This window comes from Pipistrellus kuhlii, unplaced genomic scaffold (genome assembly GCF_014108245.1).
Source record: "Pipistrellus kuhlii isolate mPipKuh1 unplaced genomic scaffold, mPipKuh1.p scaffold_m20_p_9, whole genome shotgun sequence".
Lineage (NCBI taxonomy): Eukaryota > Metazoa > Chordata > Mammalia > Chiroptera > Vespertilionidae > Pipistrellus > Pipistrellus kuhlii.
Window position 1 is genome coordinate 66,583,261 of NW_023425595.1, and position 16,187 is coordinate 66,599,447.

General features: G+C 65.1%; 1 protein-coding gene across 7 annotated transcripts; it reads left to right on the plus strand.

Moving 5' to 3' along the window:
* The first annotated feature begins 723 nt into the window (after window positions 1-723).
* SIDT2 (SID1 transmembrane family member 2) lies at window positions 724-14,668 on the plus strand. 7 transcript variants are annotated; one of them, XM_036427019.2, is made up of 28 exons: window positions 949-1,291; window positions 2,799-2,920; window positions 3,179-3,343; window positions 3,424-3,469; window positions 3,804-3,905; window positions 3,985-4,068; window positions 4,740-4,839; window positions 4,980-5,045; window positions 5,786-5,879; window positions 6,175-6,227; window positions 6,544-6,555; window positions 6,853-6,924; window positions 7,066-7,137; window positions 7,270-7,332; window positions 7,987-8,105; window positions 8,481-8,554; window positions 8,636-8,702; window positions 9,138-9,211; window positions 9,298-9,421; window positions 9,903-10,020; window positions 10,354-10,490; window positions 10,814-10,922; window positions 11,055-11,131; window positions 11,258-11,304; window positions 11,510-11,615; window positions 11,984-12,094; window positions 13,270-13,383; window positions 13,458-14,668. In XM_036427019.2, the coding sequence occupies exons 1-28, from the start codon at window positions 1,109-1,111 to the stop codon at window positions 13,518-13,520; spliced, it is 2,574 nt and encodes an 857-aa protein (XP_036282912.1). In that variant the 5' UTR covers window positions 949-1,108; the 3' UTR covers window positions 13,521-14,668. The 7 variants fall into 7 exon arrangements, with proteins under 7 accessions (XP_036282916.1, XP_036282912.1, XP_036282913.1 ...); XM_036427023.2 differs by lacking the exon at window positions 6,544-6,555 and having other exon boundaries at window positions 724-1,291; XM_036427020.2 differs by lacking the exon at window positions 7,270-7,332.
* The last annotated feature ends 1,519 nt before the right edge of the window (window positions 14,669-16,187 follow it).

Below are 16,187 nucleotides of genomic sequence, written 5' to 3' on the forward strand. Positions count from 1 at the left end.
ATCTCTCTCCCTTCCTTTCTGTACAAAATCAATAAAATATTTAAAAAAAAAAAAAAAAAAAAGAATCCCAGAAATGGAATTGCTGGGTCAAAGCGTTTAAAGCTCTTTAAGCTACTTGAAACACAAGCCAAAATATTTTGTAGAAAAGTTTTCACCAATTTACAGCTCTGTAGCTGCCTCCGTGAAGAGAGAGCCCGTGGGCATGAAGGCGTCTCCAAACTGTGAGGCCGCTGCGTGGGAGGTCAGGTTGCACCCGGCCCCTCCTGCAGTCTGTCTCCATTACCCCTCCCTCCGCCGCCAAGGCGACCGTCCTGTTTCCTAAGTCCGAGTTCTTAGTAAGATTCCAGGAGGGAAAATGGTCCAGGGGTGGACGGCGTTAGTGGTCATGGCAGCGGGCCTGGGAGTAGGGAATCCCACCCCGAAGTTTGAGCAAAGAGAACTGTTAACAAGACTCCAACACTTGGAGATCTGTGAAGGGCAGGAGAGCGTAAGAAGAGGCTGTAGCGGCAAAGAAATCAACCAAGAGCTTCCACCTGGAGTTCTGCGGCCCCTTTAAGGCGCAATCCGGAACCTGGCCCTTTAAATCTGTGTCAGTTTCCCCTGACGTCACCGGCGGGCCGCCAGCCCGGCTGTTTACCGCTTCGCGGCGCCGCACGCCGTCCCTAGTTCCGGGCGCGGCGCCGCGGGGCCCGCCTGCCCTTAAAGGGCCCGCACTCCGGGCCACTCTCCGGGCGCGCGGCGGCCGGTGACTACCACCCCCGCCCGGCCTCCTCCCCTCGCGGCCACCCGCCGCCGGCTCCCGCCCTCCGCCTCCGTCCGGCGTCTCCGGGCTCCCGGCAACCGCCCGGCCCTCGCTCCCCCGGCGGGCGCCGCGGGGTCTCGGAGCCGCGCTCAGCCCCTCGCGCCCCGGCCTCCCGCGGCCCGGCCCCTCCCCGCTCCCGCCCCGCCCGCCGGTGCCCGGGCAGCACCGCGGCGGCCCGGGAGGGACGTTTCCTAATCTCGGCCGGGGTTAAAGTTCTGGTCCTGGGGCGATGGTGGAGGCTGCGGCCGGAGCCGCGACCTGCCCCCGAGGAGTGCTGCCGCCGGCCGCCGCCGCCCTGCCGGGGCCATGTTCGCCCTGCGCCTGCCCCTCCTGGCGCTCCTGGCGGCCTCGGTCCGCGGCCACCTGGGGCTGCTGGGGCCCAAGAACGTGTCGCAGAAGGACGCCGAGTTTGAGCACCTCTACGCGGACGAAGTCAACAGCGAGCTGGTCAACATCTACACCTTCAACCACACGGTGACCCGCAACCGGGTGAGGGCCGCCCGGCGGACCCCCTCCCCGCCCCGCAGCCCGAGCCCTCCCTTTGCCGCCGGGTTTCTCCCACCAGCAAGCTCCCGCCGCCGGGCTCTGAAGTTGTCTGGTCCCCAGCTCCCCGCTGACCTCCCCAGGGGCGGTCTGAGCGGGAGGCCCCCTGCCCCGCAGCCGGCACCTGGTGGCCCCGGGGTCGGTGCGAGCGAGGAGCGGCTTGCTCGGGGCTGGGCCTGAGGTCCCGGTGAGACCGGCTCCCGCTGAAAGGTGCTGCCCAGGCGGCCTGGCTGCTGGGACCCCAGCCTCCTGCAGCCGCGGCACCAGCTGGCCAGGTGGAGTGCAGGCAGCTCCTCGGCGGGAGGAGGAGAGAGGGCTTGTCTGCTGTGGGAAAAAGCTCAGCCTGACTTCACTTTCCTCTCTGCCCCAGCGGGGCTGGGGCTGGGAAGTTAGAGCTGAAATTTGGAGACTTGCTGCCTGGCTATGTGGTCTCCTGCCCGGCCCTCTCCGTGTCGCATTCACTGGGAGCGGTGGTGTTGAGCATGTGGGAGCCTGAGTTGTTTTCAGGATGGGGTGGATTTGGTTGCTGTGACAGGCTGGGATCTGCCTCCAGGCCTGGGTTACCCTCCAAGGTGTGGCCTCGGGCCCCCTGAGAAGGCTGCCTAGGGCTGGGGCTTCAGCGGTCCAGGGACAAGATCCACAGGATTTACTTAGTTTAATATTTCCCCTTAAATTCTCGCTGTCTTACATCCTTTGTACTGGAAACACACTCAGCCCAGCGTGAGTGTGTCTCCATTTTATAGAGGAGGCAGCTGAGGCTCAGAGATGGGAAGGGACTTCCCCCAACCCCGCCCCTTGGTCTGAGCCCGGACAGTTTCTCTTTCTTGGCTTTCAGCAGTCCCTGTGTGCTCACCTGCCCCCAGCTGCTGATTAGTTGTTGAGTTGGAGCTTCTGGCTCATGAGGAAGAAAGTTGAGAACATTTTTTGCTCGTGTGTGTGTGTGTGTGTACATGTACGCGGGGGCACACACATGTGTAGCATCCCATGAGCATGGGCGGGAATGGGATGCCCAGAGGTGCCCAAGATCTCATGGTGTTTCCTGGTGGGAAGTGAGGCCCTGCGGTTGCTGAGGTCCTGCCGTCCAGGAGCTTGCCTCTTCACAGCCTCCAGGCGTCCTCAAACTTTTTAAAGTGGGGGCCAGATCACGGTCCCTCAGAGAGCTGGAGGGCCGGACTATATGAACTACTAATTCCTACTGTAACACCTCGGCTGCGCTCACTGCCCAAAAAACCTGGCGGGCCGGATCAGACTCCTCTGCGGGCCGCATGTGGTCCGCGGGCCGTAGTTTGAAGATGCCTGCCTAGGCCCTGTAGACAGGGGGCACAAGAAGGGGCTTGACGAGCTCCCCAGCCTGACCGGGATGGGAAGGAACAGCCAGGAGGGAGGGCAGGGCTGGTCTCTGGGGCAGCGGTGGTGCCCACGGCTTCGCTGAGGCCTCACCGTCTCACTGCAGACGGAAGGTGTGCGTGTGTCCGTGAACGTCCTCAACAAGCAGACGGCGGCTCCCTTGCTGTTCGTGGTCCGCCAGAAGGAGGCCGTGGTGTCCTTCCAGGTGCCCCTCATCCTGCGAGGGCTGTGAGTAGCACCTGGGGGTCAGGGAGGGGAAGCCTGCCTAGAGCCTCACCGAAGTCCCTCTCTGGGGCCTCCGACCACCCAGGAGCCCCTGTTTCTCTTCTCCGTCCCAGTCCAGGAGGCTGGTCAGTGGCATGAGGCCAAGCCAACCCCCAGCGCCTGTCGGCCTGGAGCGAGCAAGGGCAGGGCGGTGGGAACCAGCAGGGAGGAATGGGGCCGTGTTCCTCTGCAGTCAGGTCCCGACTCTGCTTTGGGTCACAGGTATCAGCGCAAGTACCTCTACCAGAAGGTGGAGCGAACGCTGTGTCAGCCCCCCACCAAGAACGAGTCTGAGGTGCAGTTCTTCTACGTGGATGTGTCCACCCTGTCGCCAGTCAACACCAGGTACCAGCTCCAGGTCAGCCGAATGGACGACTTTGTGCTCAGGTCTGCAGGGGCGAGCCAGGGGCTGGCGGGGCTGGCCTTCCTCAGCCTCAGGGTAACCGTGGGGTCTGCTCTGCCCGCAGGACCGGGGAGCTCTTTAGCTTCAATACAACAGCCGCGCAGCCTCAGGTAGGCCCCGGTTGACTGCCCCGAGGGAATAAATGGGAAGGGGGTGTGGGAGTGGCAGGTGGTCTTCGGCGAGTTTCACGTTGGCTGGACTCGCCCTAGAGAGCCTGGAAGCAGAGGCTCTGGCCCCAAGGTGGTAACGGGAGGCCGAGGCGGTACGGCAGCGCGGAGACGGGGTCTGTGTCCTCCCTCCCGCCTGCTTCTCCGGCCCCGTCCAGAGGGAGCAGCTGAAAGAGCAGGAGGGTGTCCAGTCAAGGCCTCCCACATGGTCCCCTCCTAGAGGGCAGGGGGGCGTCCTCCTGAGACGGCTCCCCCGGTGCCCTCCCTCTGCCCTCAGTACTTCAAGTATGAGTTTCCGGAGGGAGTAGACTCGGTGATTGTCAAGGTGACCTCGAACAAGGCCTTCCCCTGCTCGGTCATCTCTGTCCAGGATGTCCTGGTAAGCGCCCTGTGCTGTACACTCCCCTGTGGTGGAGGGGGCACGGCCCAGGCCTCTGCATCTGCTGCCCCCTCCGCAGTGCCCTGTCTACGACCTGGACAACAACGTGGCCTTCATCGGCATGTACCAGACCATGACCAAGAAGGCCGCCATCACCGTGCAGGTAGGGACGCACATGGGCCGGCAGGAGGAGCCTGGGGATTGGCTCTCAGACCCCTGCTCCTCTCCCCGTGCCCCATCCTCCCTTGCCCACAAGACTGAGTCTCGGCCCACTGGTCCCTGAGACTTGGAGTCTAAGCAGAATCCCAGCTGCCTTTGGGACAGGGGAGAGGCTGTCATGGCCACTTCATTCACGGTGGTGGCAGTAAGAGAGGAAAGGGCCTCGCTGGAGCTTCGTGCCTGCACTTGGCGAGGGCGGAACCGACGCTGGCACAGGGAGGGGCACCACGTGTGGTGACATGCAGTCATGTAGCTGCCGGAGGCAGTGTGGCCCGCCACTTCCCCTGCTGACACCCAGCCTGCAGTGGGGCTCTCCTGGGCTCCGTGATGGGGACACACACTTGCTCACCCGGCTTTGGGCTCAGGCTTTGGAGTCAGATAATCGAGGCTCTACCACTTACTGGCAGCGTGACCCTGAGCTAACTTGCGAGCCTGTCAGCAGCGATGTGAGGATACTGTCTCGTTAGGACCTTAGGGAGGATTGAGTAAAATAACAGATAAGGAGAGGTTAGCATAATTTCTGGCCCAAAGTAGGAATGTCAGAGAAGGATGTGCTGATGATGACATTGATGATCTCATGACGGTGGTGATGATGTCATCGTCGCCATCCTGCAGCGCAAAGACTTCCCCAGTAACAGCTTCTACGTGGTGGTGGTGGTGAAGACGGAAGACCAGGCCTGCGGGGGCTCCTTGCCCTTCTACCCCTTTGTGGAAGGTGACTGTCCCTTCCTGGGAGCAGAGGGCGGTGTGGCTGACTTTGGGCGTGGGAACCCAGACTCCCCCGGGGCTGGTCCCACCCGCTCTAGCCAAGCTTCAGGCAACTCTTTGTTTGCCAGTTTGACATTTTACTTCCAGATGAACCGGTTGATCAGGGGCACCGCCAGAAAACCCTGTCCGTGCTGGTGTCTCAGGCAGTCACATGTGAGTGTGGGTGGCTGGGGTTTGGCCTGGCCTGCGGCTCTTCCTCTCAGCCCGGGGGAAGGGGCCGGGTCCTGGGTAGGCTTCGTGATGGGAGGGCCCCAGGTGAGTCCCAATAAAAGTTGGTGCAAAGTCCATCCTAAAGAGCAACGTGCTGAGTCTGGTTTTCTCTGTGCCGCTCGGCAGCAGGGTCAGCTCTTGGGGCCTCAGTTTCCCTGCCTCTGTGGCAGGGGTAATAGGGTCTGTCCCTGTGACCGCACTGAGTTGTAAAGGTTAGTGCAGTGGGTAGGAAGTGCCGGCCTCTCAGTCTTGCTCAATAAATATTTACTGAGCGAGGAATGGGCCTTTGTAACGAGAAAGTGGGCGGTGAAAGCAGGAGGGTGAGGTGGAGGGAAGACGCTGCCTCTCCTATGCGGATTCTTTATCCAGCAAATATTTGTGGAGCACATCTGAGTGCCAGGTGCTCCAGCTGCATCCCCGGGGGCGCCTCCTAGAGGGCAGGAGCCGCAGCTGCGAGGTCACTGTGAGCAGGACAGAGGCGATTCCTAGTGTTGAAGGCTAAGTCCCCGGGGAGATGTGAGGAAGAAGTAGCTGGGAGAGTTCCTGCAGAGGGAGCTACGGGCGCAGGCAGGAGCCCAGGCGGGGTGTGGCGGAGTTGGGGAGCGTTTGAGGGGAGAAGTGAGAGTTCGCTGGGCCCTGGGCGCCGTGATGGATGTGCTCGGCGTCCTGCTTCCTTCCAACAGCTGAGGCCTACGTGGCTGGGATGCTCTTCTGCCTGGGCATCTTCCTCTCCTTCTACCTGCTCACCGTGCTCCTGGCCTGCTGGGAGAACTGGAGGTAACGAGGGCCTGCCGGCCGCCTCTGCTCGGCCATGGGGCGGGGTGTGGGCAGATGGCCTGGCAGGGTCTGAGCCAGCCCCGGGCAAGCTTCCACGCCATCCCCAGGGTGGAAGAAAGCAGCCTGTGGGACTGTGGTCCAGGGGCCTCTCCTCTGGGAACCAGCCCCTGCCTCAGCCTTCCCAAGCAGGAGACCCCACCTGCTTCCCAGCTTGGAAGAACCGTAGGATCAGGGCCATGGGTGGGAGCGGAGGGACCTGTCCTGCCCGGGTTTGCCTCTGGGTTCTGTCCTGCAGGCAGAGGAAGAAGGCCCTGCTGCTGACGGCGGACCGAGCCTGCCCGGAAAGCGGTACCGGGGCCGGGTGGGAGGCGGGTGCTGTGTGTTTGGGGGGGGGGGGGGGCGGTGGCTCCCTCAGGGCCAGCAGCGGCTGTCGGCGGGCTTCCGGATATTCAGGTTGGGAGTGGCACTGCCGGGGCTGGGACACGCCTGCCGTCCCTGCCACGCTTGTCTGAAGGCTTTCACCTGACCGTGCTCGTGGGCCCGCGGCACGCCGTCTGCCACAGACACGGGCTCGCGTGTCAGGGATTATTAACCCTTCGCTCTCTCTTTCTTTCTGCCATTTCTCTCTCTCTGTCCTCCCTCCTGCTTGGGACTTCCCTCTCAGCTTCCCTCCTTGGTAAGCAGCGGGCGGAGCCCAGAGTGGAACGGGCGCACGGGGCTGGGGGCCTGGCAGGCGTGCTGGCCATCCCTGCTGCTGGCGGTTCAGACACATCTGTTCCTTGGCACCCCTCCCTCATGGGGGGCGGGGGGCGAGGTGGCCACTGGGACACATGGGAAGAAGGGGTGGAGGTGAGAGTGACTGTTTGCTGGAATCGCTGCTTGTTCTTGCTGCTGCCATGGCTCCTGTGTCTCTTCTCTGTTCTCCGTGGCATTCGGCCTCTGCGCCCAGGGTTAAGGGGATGTCTCATTGCAGGTCACCCTCGGGTCCTGGCTGACCCCTTCCCTGGCAGCTCCTCTTACGATGGTTACAACTATGGCTCCTTCGGTATGTGTCAGTGCCAGCAACTGTGCTGGCCACGCCCACTGTCCCCCGAGGTGCCACCTCCGCGGGGCACGTGGGGGCAGCCTCCTCAGAGCCCAGCACCGCCCTCCCTGAGGCCTGTCCTCACCAGTTCCTGTTCTGCAGAGAACTGTTCCGGGTCCACGGAGGGTCTGGTTGACAGCATGGACACCGCGGACCTCTCCTACACTTACCAGGGTGAGTGGGCCGGGCGGCGGCAGCTCCTGGACACCTGTCGGTGGGCGGTCGCCTCTCTGCCAGACGCTGTCTCCCCCCTCGGCCTTACCTCCTGGGCTCCACTTCCCTGGTAACTCTCCCTTTCCTTTGAAGGGCACGACCAGTTCAAGCGGCGCCTTCCCTTTGGCCAGATGCGGCAGCTGTGCATTGCCATGGGTAGATGTGGGGAGGGGAGGAGCTGCTCTGCCAATCAGCTCTGCCGGCTGCTCTGCCAATCACAGGGCAGGCTGGGCCGGGAAGCAGCTTTGCGCATGGCCGCCTCTAATGCCCTGCTTGCCTGCTCTGTGTGTTCTGGGACGAGCAGGCCTGGGGGCTGACATCCCTCCCCGGCCACAGGTCCTGTTTGCTGTCACCTTTGCCAGCACCCGGGCTCCTTGGCCTGGGCTAGGGCTTCGGCAGGTCCTGGCCTCGGGGCCTTGGTCTGGCAGGGCCACGGGAGGGAGCGGCGGGGGCACAGGACAGGCTGAAGCAGCCTCGCACCCTCAGCCCACTGGTCTTCACCCAGTGCCTCCTCAGAACCCACTCAGCGGCGCCTTCTAATCAGCATGACTTCTGCCAGATTCAGTCCTGCTGCTTGGGGCTGGGGCTGGGAGCCTCCAGTCAGCAAGGGGCAGGCTGGCGCGTCCCTAGATTGTGGCCCCTGCAGAGCCCGCGCTGGTTCCCCAAGGACTTAGGAGTATGTGGTACACCGAGGCCTGAGCCCCGTTTGCCTCTTCCCTCCGCCTAGAAATTGTGACAGTTGCCCAGGCGGGTGGGGATGGACCCCAAGCTCTGTGCCCACGGGGAACCCCTCCTGCCTGCTCTCCCCAGACCGCCCCCTGGACCCCGTGGGCACGCGGCCGCGGCTGGACTCCATGAGCTCCGTGGAGGAGGAAGATTATGACACGCTGACTGACATCGAATCGGACAAGAATGTCATTCGCACCAAGGTCAGTCCATCATTGGCACCAAGGTCATTCATTCCGAGGTCTGTCATTCACACCAGGTCAGTCAGTCGTTCATTCCAGGTCTGTCATTCACACCAGGATCTATTAGTCATTGGTACCAGGGTCTCTTAGTCATTGGCACCAAGGTCTGTCATTCACACCAGGTCTGTCAATCATTCGCTCCAAGCTGCCATTCACACCAGGGTCTGAGGCCCTGTTCCGTGCAGCCCAGGAGGTCTCCCCCTGGGGCGGGACAGGGTCTGGCTTGACACCAGCTCTCTGGGCTGCTGGGCCAGCAGCAGCAGGCGGCCCAGAACCCTCCCCATCGGTGTGGGGCCCGCTCCCTGGTGCGAGGGGCTCACTCCAGCTTCTCCCCAGCAATACCTCTGTGTGGCCGACCTGGCGCGCAAGGACAAACGTGTTCTGCGGAAGAAGTACCAGATCTACTTCTGGTGAGTGAGGGCGGGGGAATGGCTGCCCATCACGTGGGCTGGGTGGCCTCGGGCCCTCGCCTCACCGCGTCTCCCTCTCAGGAACATCGCCACCATCGCCGTCTTCTATGCGCTCCCGGTGGTGCAGCTGGTGATCACCTACCAGACGGTGAGCAGGCTGGCTCCCCCGCCCCCCGCCGGAGCGAGCACCGGGCTGAGGTCGCGGGGCTGGGTTCACACCCCAGCTTTTACCAGCTGGGGGACTGTGAGCCATTCCCTGAACCTCCCTGAGCATCAGTGTATTCATCTGCGAAGTGGGGACAGCACAGTCCCAGGGATGGGATGGCGCCCTTGCCCACCCCGCAGGCTTTGCAGGATTGGTGGAATGCAAGTCCCTTCCCTTTTCCCTTTCTTCAGTCAGAATTCAGTCACCGGCACACCCAGGGTCAGCCCCGGAGAGTTGATGGGGTGCCTGTGCACATACCTGCTGGCATGGGGGCACTTCCTGTCCGTGGCAGAGTGGGGTAGGGCGGCCCCTGCTGGCGCCTGGCTCTTCCTCCCCAGGGCGTGGGCTGAGCTTGGCATCCTCCCTCCCCTCCTGCAGGTGGTGAATGTCACAGGGAATCAGGACATCTGCTACTACAACTTCCTCTGCGCCCACCCGCTGGGCAACCTCAGGTGGGGATGGGCTTGGGAGGCCCTACCCGGCGGTGGTGGGCCTGCCTGGACGGGCGGGGCTGAGGCCTGTGTCTGTGCCCTCGCAGCGCCTTCAACAACATCCTTAGCAACCTGGGCTACATCATGCTGGGGCTGCTCTTCCTGCTCATCATCCTGCAGCGGGAGATCAACCACAACCGGGCCCTGCTGCGCAATGACCTCTACGCGCTGGTGAGCCCCGCCTGGCCGCCCCCTCCCCGCCGCCCGCCGCCCGCCGCCCCCTCCCCGCCGCCCGCCGCCCCCTCCCCGCCACCCGCCGCCCCCTCCCCGCCGCCCGCCGCCCCCTCCCCGCCACCCGCCGCCCGCCGCCCCCTCCCCGCCGCCCGCCGCCCCCTCCCCGCCGCCCGCCGCCCCCTCCCCGCCACCCGCCGCCCGCCGCCCCCTCCCCGCCGCCCGCCGCCCCCTCCCCGCCGCCCGCCGCCCGCCGCCCCCTCCCCGCCGCCCGCCGCCCCCTCCCCGCCGCCCGCCGCCCGCCGCCCGCCGCCCGCCGCCCGCCGCCCGCCGCCCTCTCCCCGCTGCCCACTGCCCCCTCCCCGCCGCCCGCCGCCCCCTCCCCGCCGCCCGCCGCCCGCCGCCCCCTCCCCGCCGCCTGCTCCTCATGCACACGCCCTCCTGCCTCACCTTTCTCCTTCCCTCCTCCCCTCCCCACCAGGAGTGTGGGATCCCCAAACACTTCGGCCTGTTCTATGCCATGGGCACGGCCCTCATGATGGAGGGCCTGCTGAGCGCCTGCTACCACGTCTGCCCCAACTATACCAACTTCCAGTTTGGTGAGTGGGGCTGAGCCAGAGCAGGGACCTGCCCGTGTCCCACCGTCCCGTCACCCAGGTCCCCAGGGAGCAGCGTAGGCCCGTCATTGGTTCTGGCCCTTCCTCCAGAGCGTGGACATCGCTGTGATGTGGGCCCTGACGGGAAGTCAGACTGGGTGACAGCCAGTGGGAGCCGGGGCATGGGGAGGGGACAGTGAAGGGCCCGGAGGGCCAGCGCCAGCCGCCACCAGCTGGCTCCGTGGCCCCGGGTGGGGTGGGCGCGCTCTCTGGTGTGGGGCCGGGATCCTTGTGGAGCTCGGTGGCAGTGCTGCAGCTCACGGCCACGTCCCCCAGACACGTCATTCATGTACATGATCGCCGGGCTCTGCATGCTCAAGCTCTACCAGAAGCGGCACCCGGACATCAATGCCAGCGCCTACAGCGCGTACGCATGCCTGGCCGTGGTCATCTTCTTCTCGGTGCTGGGCGTGGTGAGGCCTGAACCGGCTGTGTGCCTGCCACGCACACTCTCCCCCTCCCCGTGCTGCCCTCCTTCCCCTACCTTCCCTCCTTCCCCCCTCCCCTCCTTCCCCTTCCCCCCGTCCCAACCCTTCCCCCCCCCTTCCCTTTCCTCCCCTCCCGCCCCCCTCCTCCCCTCCACCTCTTCATCCTCTCCACCTCCCGCAGCAGAGCGTGCCCCTTCCCTGGCCCCCAGAGGGCCCTGCACCTCCCTCCCGTCTGCCACCACCTCTGGAGGGAGGTGGGCTGGGCGCAGCCTCCTTCGCTCCCTCAGCCCTGCCCTCGGCACCGGCAGGTCTTCGGCAAAGGGAACACGGCCTTCTGGATCGTCTTCTCCGTCATCCACATCCTAGCCACCCTGCTGCTCAGCATCCAGCTCTACTACATGGGCCGCTGGAAGCTGGGTGAGGGCTGTGGCCTGGGTCTGCCCTCTCCCTGGGGCCTGAGGACTCCCGGGTGAGGAATTAGAGGCCTCGCCCAGCAGCGGCCGCCTCGGGGCGCAGCCGGCTGGGAAAGCAGCACCTTCTCTCCTGCAGACTCGGGGATCTGCCGCCGCATCCTCCACGTGCTCTACACGGACTGCATCCGGCAGTGCAGCGGGCCCCTCTACGTGGTACCCACCGCTTCCCAGCCCTCCCCCGCCCTCTGCCCTCCAGGAGCCGGAGGGGCGAAGCCGAGGCCCAGCGGGGGTTCCGACCTGGGCCTTCTCCCCGCTCAGCCCGTCTCTGCTTCCCTCTAGGACCGCATGGTGCTGCTGGTCATGGGCAACATCATCAACTGGTCGCTGTGAGTCTGGCGGCTGTCTGGCGGGTGGGCGGCTGAGACCTGGGGGTGTGAGGAATGGGGGCTGACGAGGGGTGTGGGCACTGGGGTTCTAGATCCTCTGTAGGCTGCCGAGCCAGCCCCGGGTTAGTGTGAGCCACGGAGTAGGATTGAGGGCAGGCCCTGCTCGCCCGGCCATCCCTCCTCACCAGCTCCCTCCCTCTGGCAGGGCTGCCTACGGACTCATCATGCGCCCCAACGATTTTGCCTCCTACCTGCTGGCCATCGGCATCTGCAACCTGCTCCTCTACTTTGCCTTCTACATCATCATGAAGGTGAGGCTCCGCCTGGGGGCACGGAGGGCTTTCCTCCCGCCTGGCTGAGCAGCGAGGTTTACGGAGGGGCTGGCTGACGCTCTTGCACGTGTCCCCGGCACCATCTGTGTCAGGGCCGATTGCTGAGCGCCGTCCATGTTCCAAGAGAGGCCCAGGCAGCTAGCACGTCAGTGCGGAGGGTGAGGAGGCGGGGCCCTGCCCGCACTGGTCCTGAGCACAGGGAGGCCCAGCAGGGTGGCCGTTGGCGGTGAGGACCCCAACTGCTCGTGTGGGGCAGGCTGAGCTGGGCAACTGGAGGAGGTGATGGTGTGAGGCACCAGGAGAGGGGTGAGGCGTGCCCTCAGGCTGCTCTCCCTCCCGCCCCCCAGCTCCGGAGTGGGGAGAGAATCAAGCTCATCCCCCTGCTCTGCATCGTCTGCACCTCCGTGGTCTGGGGCTTCGCGCTCTTCTTCTTCTTCCAGGGACTCAGCACCTGGCAGGTGAGGGGGCCCCTGCGGGCGGGAGGCACCCACAGGCTCCTCCCGCGCCCGCCCGCCCGCCCGCCCGCAGCACTCACTCCCAGCAGCTTCCTGTTCATCCTGCCAGGAGCCTGCGTGGGCTGGGCGTCCCCTGTGCCTGTGAGGATGCCAGTGGGGAGCGGCTCTGTCCTCTGCCTGCGGGCACCTGCCCTGGGGCAGGTTTCAGTCCTCTAACCAGAGTCCAGTCTGGTTTGGGCTCTGCCTTCCAGGCGAGGAGCTTGATCTCCAGTTCAGGGAGGGGCTGCGGCTCCTGGCAGGGGACAGGCCCAGGAGTGAGGGTCCAGGAAAACTGCCTGGAAGGGGCAGATCTTGCTCTTGGCGTTCAAGACCCTGGGGCTGGGAGGCCTGTGCCCGGGCGCTGCGGCCTGTGGTGATCAGAGGCAGAACCAGGTGGGAGGCACGGGAGTCGGTGAGCACTGGCTCTCGAGGGCGGGGCGGGGCGGGGCCCTCGGTCCTCCCTGTGGCCTGAGCCCAGGCACCCTGAGGCCCAGCTGGTGTAGGTGGGAAAGAAGTGACAGGCCTGAGTGCAGGCGCTGTGGCTGCGGACAGGGTGTCGCCTGGGCGGGGCTGTGGGGAGAAAAGGAGCTGGCGGAGGCGCAGTGCCTCCAGCTCTCCCGCTCTGCTCCCAGACCCCGGGAGGAGAATCTGAGGGAGGAGGGCCGGGGGGAGGAGGAGGGGCAGAAGAGGAGTCATTTGTAAGGAAGCCGGGTCTGAGGTGTGGGAGATGAGGGGAGGTCAGGTGGGGAGAAAGCACTGTTCCCCAGGCCGGGAACGGCCTGGAGGTGGAGGGGGTGCGGGAGGTAGGAGGGGGTGCGGGGGGTAGGAGGGAGGTGCGGGGGGGGGGAGGGGAGTGCGGGGGGTGGGAGGGGGTAGGAGGGGTGCGGGGGGTGGGAGGGAGGTGCGGGGGGGTGGGAGGGGGGTGCGGGGGGGGGGGAGGGGGTGCGGGGGGTGGGAGGGGGGTGCGGGGTATGGGAGGGAGGTGCGGGGGGTGGGAGGGAGGTGCGGGGGGTGGGAGGGGGGTGCGGGGGGGTGGGAGGGGGTGCGGGGGTGGGAGGGGGTGCGGGGGGGTAGGAGGGGTTGCGGGGGGTGGAGGGGGTGCAGGGACCGTCGGCAGAGCGCTCCCTCTTTGTGCCCAGAAAACGCCGGCCGAGTCGAGGGAGCACAACCGGGACTGCATCCTCCTCGACTTCTTTGATGACCATGACATCTGGCACTTCCTCTCCTCCATCGCCATGTTCGGGTCCTTCCTGGTACGGGGCCTCCCTGGTCGCAGGGGGAGGAGGGTGCGGGCGCCCATCCTGTGCCTGACTCAGCTGCCTCCCAGGTGTTGCTGACACTGGACGACGACCTGGACACTGTGCAGCGGGACAAGATCTACGTCTTCTAGCCGAGCCCGCACTCCACGCCGGGCCGCGCCCCTCGGTCCCTGCCCAGGGCAGTGGCTGCGGGACCCCGGCCCGGCCCGGACAGACAGGCTGGCCTTGAGCCTTGCTGCTGCCCCTGCCGGGGAGGAGGCTGCCCTGGAACCCCAGATGTTGGCCAAATTGCTGCTTTCTCATCAGTGTTGGCACCTTCCAAGGCCCTGTCCTTGGCTCTCGTCTGTTCCTCTGAGGAAGGGGGGAAGTGTCGCCCTCCCCATCTCACGCCTCCGATCCACCTGTCCTGCTCTCAGCCTGGAGCCCAAGCCTCCGCTCGCTCCTCAGTCGGCCTGACTCTGGCCTGTACCAGGGCCCATGGCTCTTCGGGGTTGTACCTCGCTGCCATCACTGCCCACTCTGGTCGGCCAGATGGACGGGGCGTAGGATTTTGGGGACTGGCCAGCTGGTGCCGGGCGTATGGTGCTAAGTCCTGCCCAGGGCCCCGGCTCCTGGGCAGTGAGGGCCAGCTCATGTGAGAACCGCCTTTGCCTGAGGCCTGGATTCCGAGGCCACATCCCCCATCAGCCCCAGACGGATGTGAGCACCAGGTTTGGAAAGAAAAAGCAACTCGTCCTCCTTTTCCTGGCTGGGCCCCCCGTCCTGCCAGGCCCCCGCTGGGGGCGTTAGTGCCATTGACATTGCCCAAGGGGGCCGGGGCCAAGGAGGGCGGGCACGAGGAGCCCAGCACCTGCCTCCTGCAGCCTCGCAGGACCCAGTGCCTACCGTGGAGGGGGCTCGAGAAGGGCCACGACCTGCCCTTCTGCCCCTCGCCATGTCCCTCTGGGCTCGTTTCCGTCCAGTCGTCGGCCAAGTCCTCTGTCACACACGTCGTAAGACACCTTGGAGTTTACACTGACCAAACCCAGCTCTGGGCACCTCGCTGCTCTGGCCTGGGCCGCCGTTGCCCTCCCTGGTCCGGCGCAGACGCCCGGGCTGGGGAGTCGGGCCAGGCCCTGCCTTGCGATGGGAATGTTCATTCTCCCCAGCGTGTGCGCAGCCTGCCCTGGGCGGGGGAGTGGGCCGGGGTCTCTCCAGAGCTCCGAGTGCTGTCTGTTTCCACGCTGTGGTTGCATTGGTTTTCTATGAATGAGTCTGCATTCGATTAAAGAAACCAGACACAGTTCTCAGACCCTGTTTGCTCCGCTTTCTGGGTGTAGATGCTGAGCGTGGGACGGGCCATGGCCTTCGTTCTCCAGTGCCGGTCCCGGGCCATGCGCACCGGTTCCTGGCTCTGTTCTCCGGACGAGTGGCGTGAACACAGTAAATGTTGGCGGGGGGCCTGCTCCATGCCAGGCACTGTGCTGGGCAGAGCGTAGGGGAGTGAACAACCTTCGCCACACTCTCACCTGAGATACCCACCCTTCCTGGCAAACCACAGCAACCTGTGCCCGCCTGCCTCCCTCCCCACCACCAGCCCCATGGCTGCAGGCAGTGCTGCGGGGCCTGGCCTTAGAGACTGGCATGTGGTCAGGCTGGGGTGGTGCTGGGGAACAGATTGATGGCTGGTGGGTAAGTGGGGCATGGAGGGCAGACTTGCTCCTAGAAGAAGGGTTTTGAAATGACCTGGGAGGTTGAGTGACATGAATTCGGGACAAGCAAATCCCCAGCTCCTTCCCACAGACACCACTGGGGGGCACTATTGCTCTGCACCGCCAGGGGCCAGGGCAGGGATGGAGCTGCTGCCTTTGGCTGGCAGGGGGCTGGCGGGCCCGCCCTCTGCTGGTGCTCAGTGTGCCTGCAGAGTGTGAGGTGCAGACTTCGCCCCTTTCAGCAGGCGCCCTAGGGAGGGGGTGGGGCATGTGCCTCAGGGCAGCCGAGAGTCCTCCAAAGTCTCTCTTCCCTCCCTCTATCCTTCCTGAGACCCCTGAAGCCAGGGACAAGCGCGATCTGCACGGTTTCCTTCCTGGATCATCAGGGACGGAGGGAGGCACCTGCACCCCTGAGCCTCCTGTCCCAGCGCTGGGTCTCAGCTCTGGGCCTTAGCGACCCTCTGGATGGGGCCAGGTGGCAGCTGCTCTGAACCCTAAAGAACAGGACCCAGGCCCGCCCGGCAGAGAGCCCTCAGCTCGAGCAGGGGGCGCGGCTGAAGGAGGGGGAGGCTGGCAGTCTCCTGCTCCCACAGGGCGGGCGGCTGGTCAGCTGGATGCCTGGTTCTGCACTCCACTCACCGTGTGGCCTTGGGTGAGATGCCCTCTGACCTCAGCTTCCTCATCTGTAAATGGTGCTGACAATTACACTCTCAATGCCTTTGCCAAGCATCGGGCATGTAGTCAGTCCTCAGTAAGGTTAGTTCCTAACTCCCACCAGAGCTAAAGCCCAGGAGAAGAGGGGCCTGTCTTTTCCCTACAAACCTCAGGGACGGCCCTCCCCTGGCCCCTTTCCTCTCCCTCTCAAACTCGGGCAGGGCAGGGCGCAGTGCAGACGGATCAGCCTGTCTGCCCTCCCGTCCCGCGGGGAAGCCTCCGTGGTCCTGTCCATAAAAGGCCTTTCCCGCTGGTTCCCCAGCCCCAGCCCCGCCCGCCGCTCCATCTCCCAAGCACGCCGGGAATGCTCGCCGCCTGGCAGAATGCTCCAACTTGGTGTCTTTCCCCAAATATGGAGCCTCTGCGAGTCACTGGGGGGCCTGGGTGGGGATG

Coding starts and splice junctions, on each gene's coding strand:
- SIDT2 (XM_036427019.2), top strand. CDS start 1,109: ATGTTCGCCCTGCGCCTGCCCCTCCTGGCGCTCCTGGCGGCCTCGGTC. Junction 3,344..3,423: donor ATGGACGACTTTGTGCTCAG/GTCTGCAGGGGC, acceptor CTCTGCCCGCAG/GACCGGGGAGCTCTTTAGCT. Junction 3,470..3,803: donor CAACAGCCGCGCAGCCTCAG/GTAGGCCCCGGT, acceptor CTCTGCCCTCAG/TACTTCAAGTATGAGTTTCC.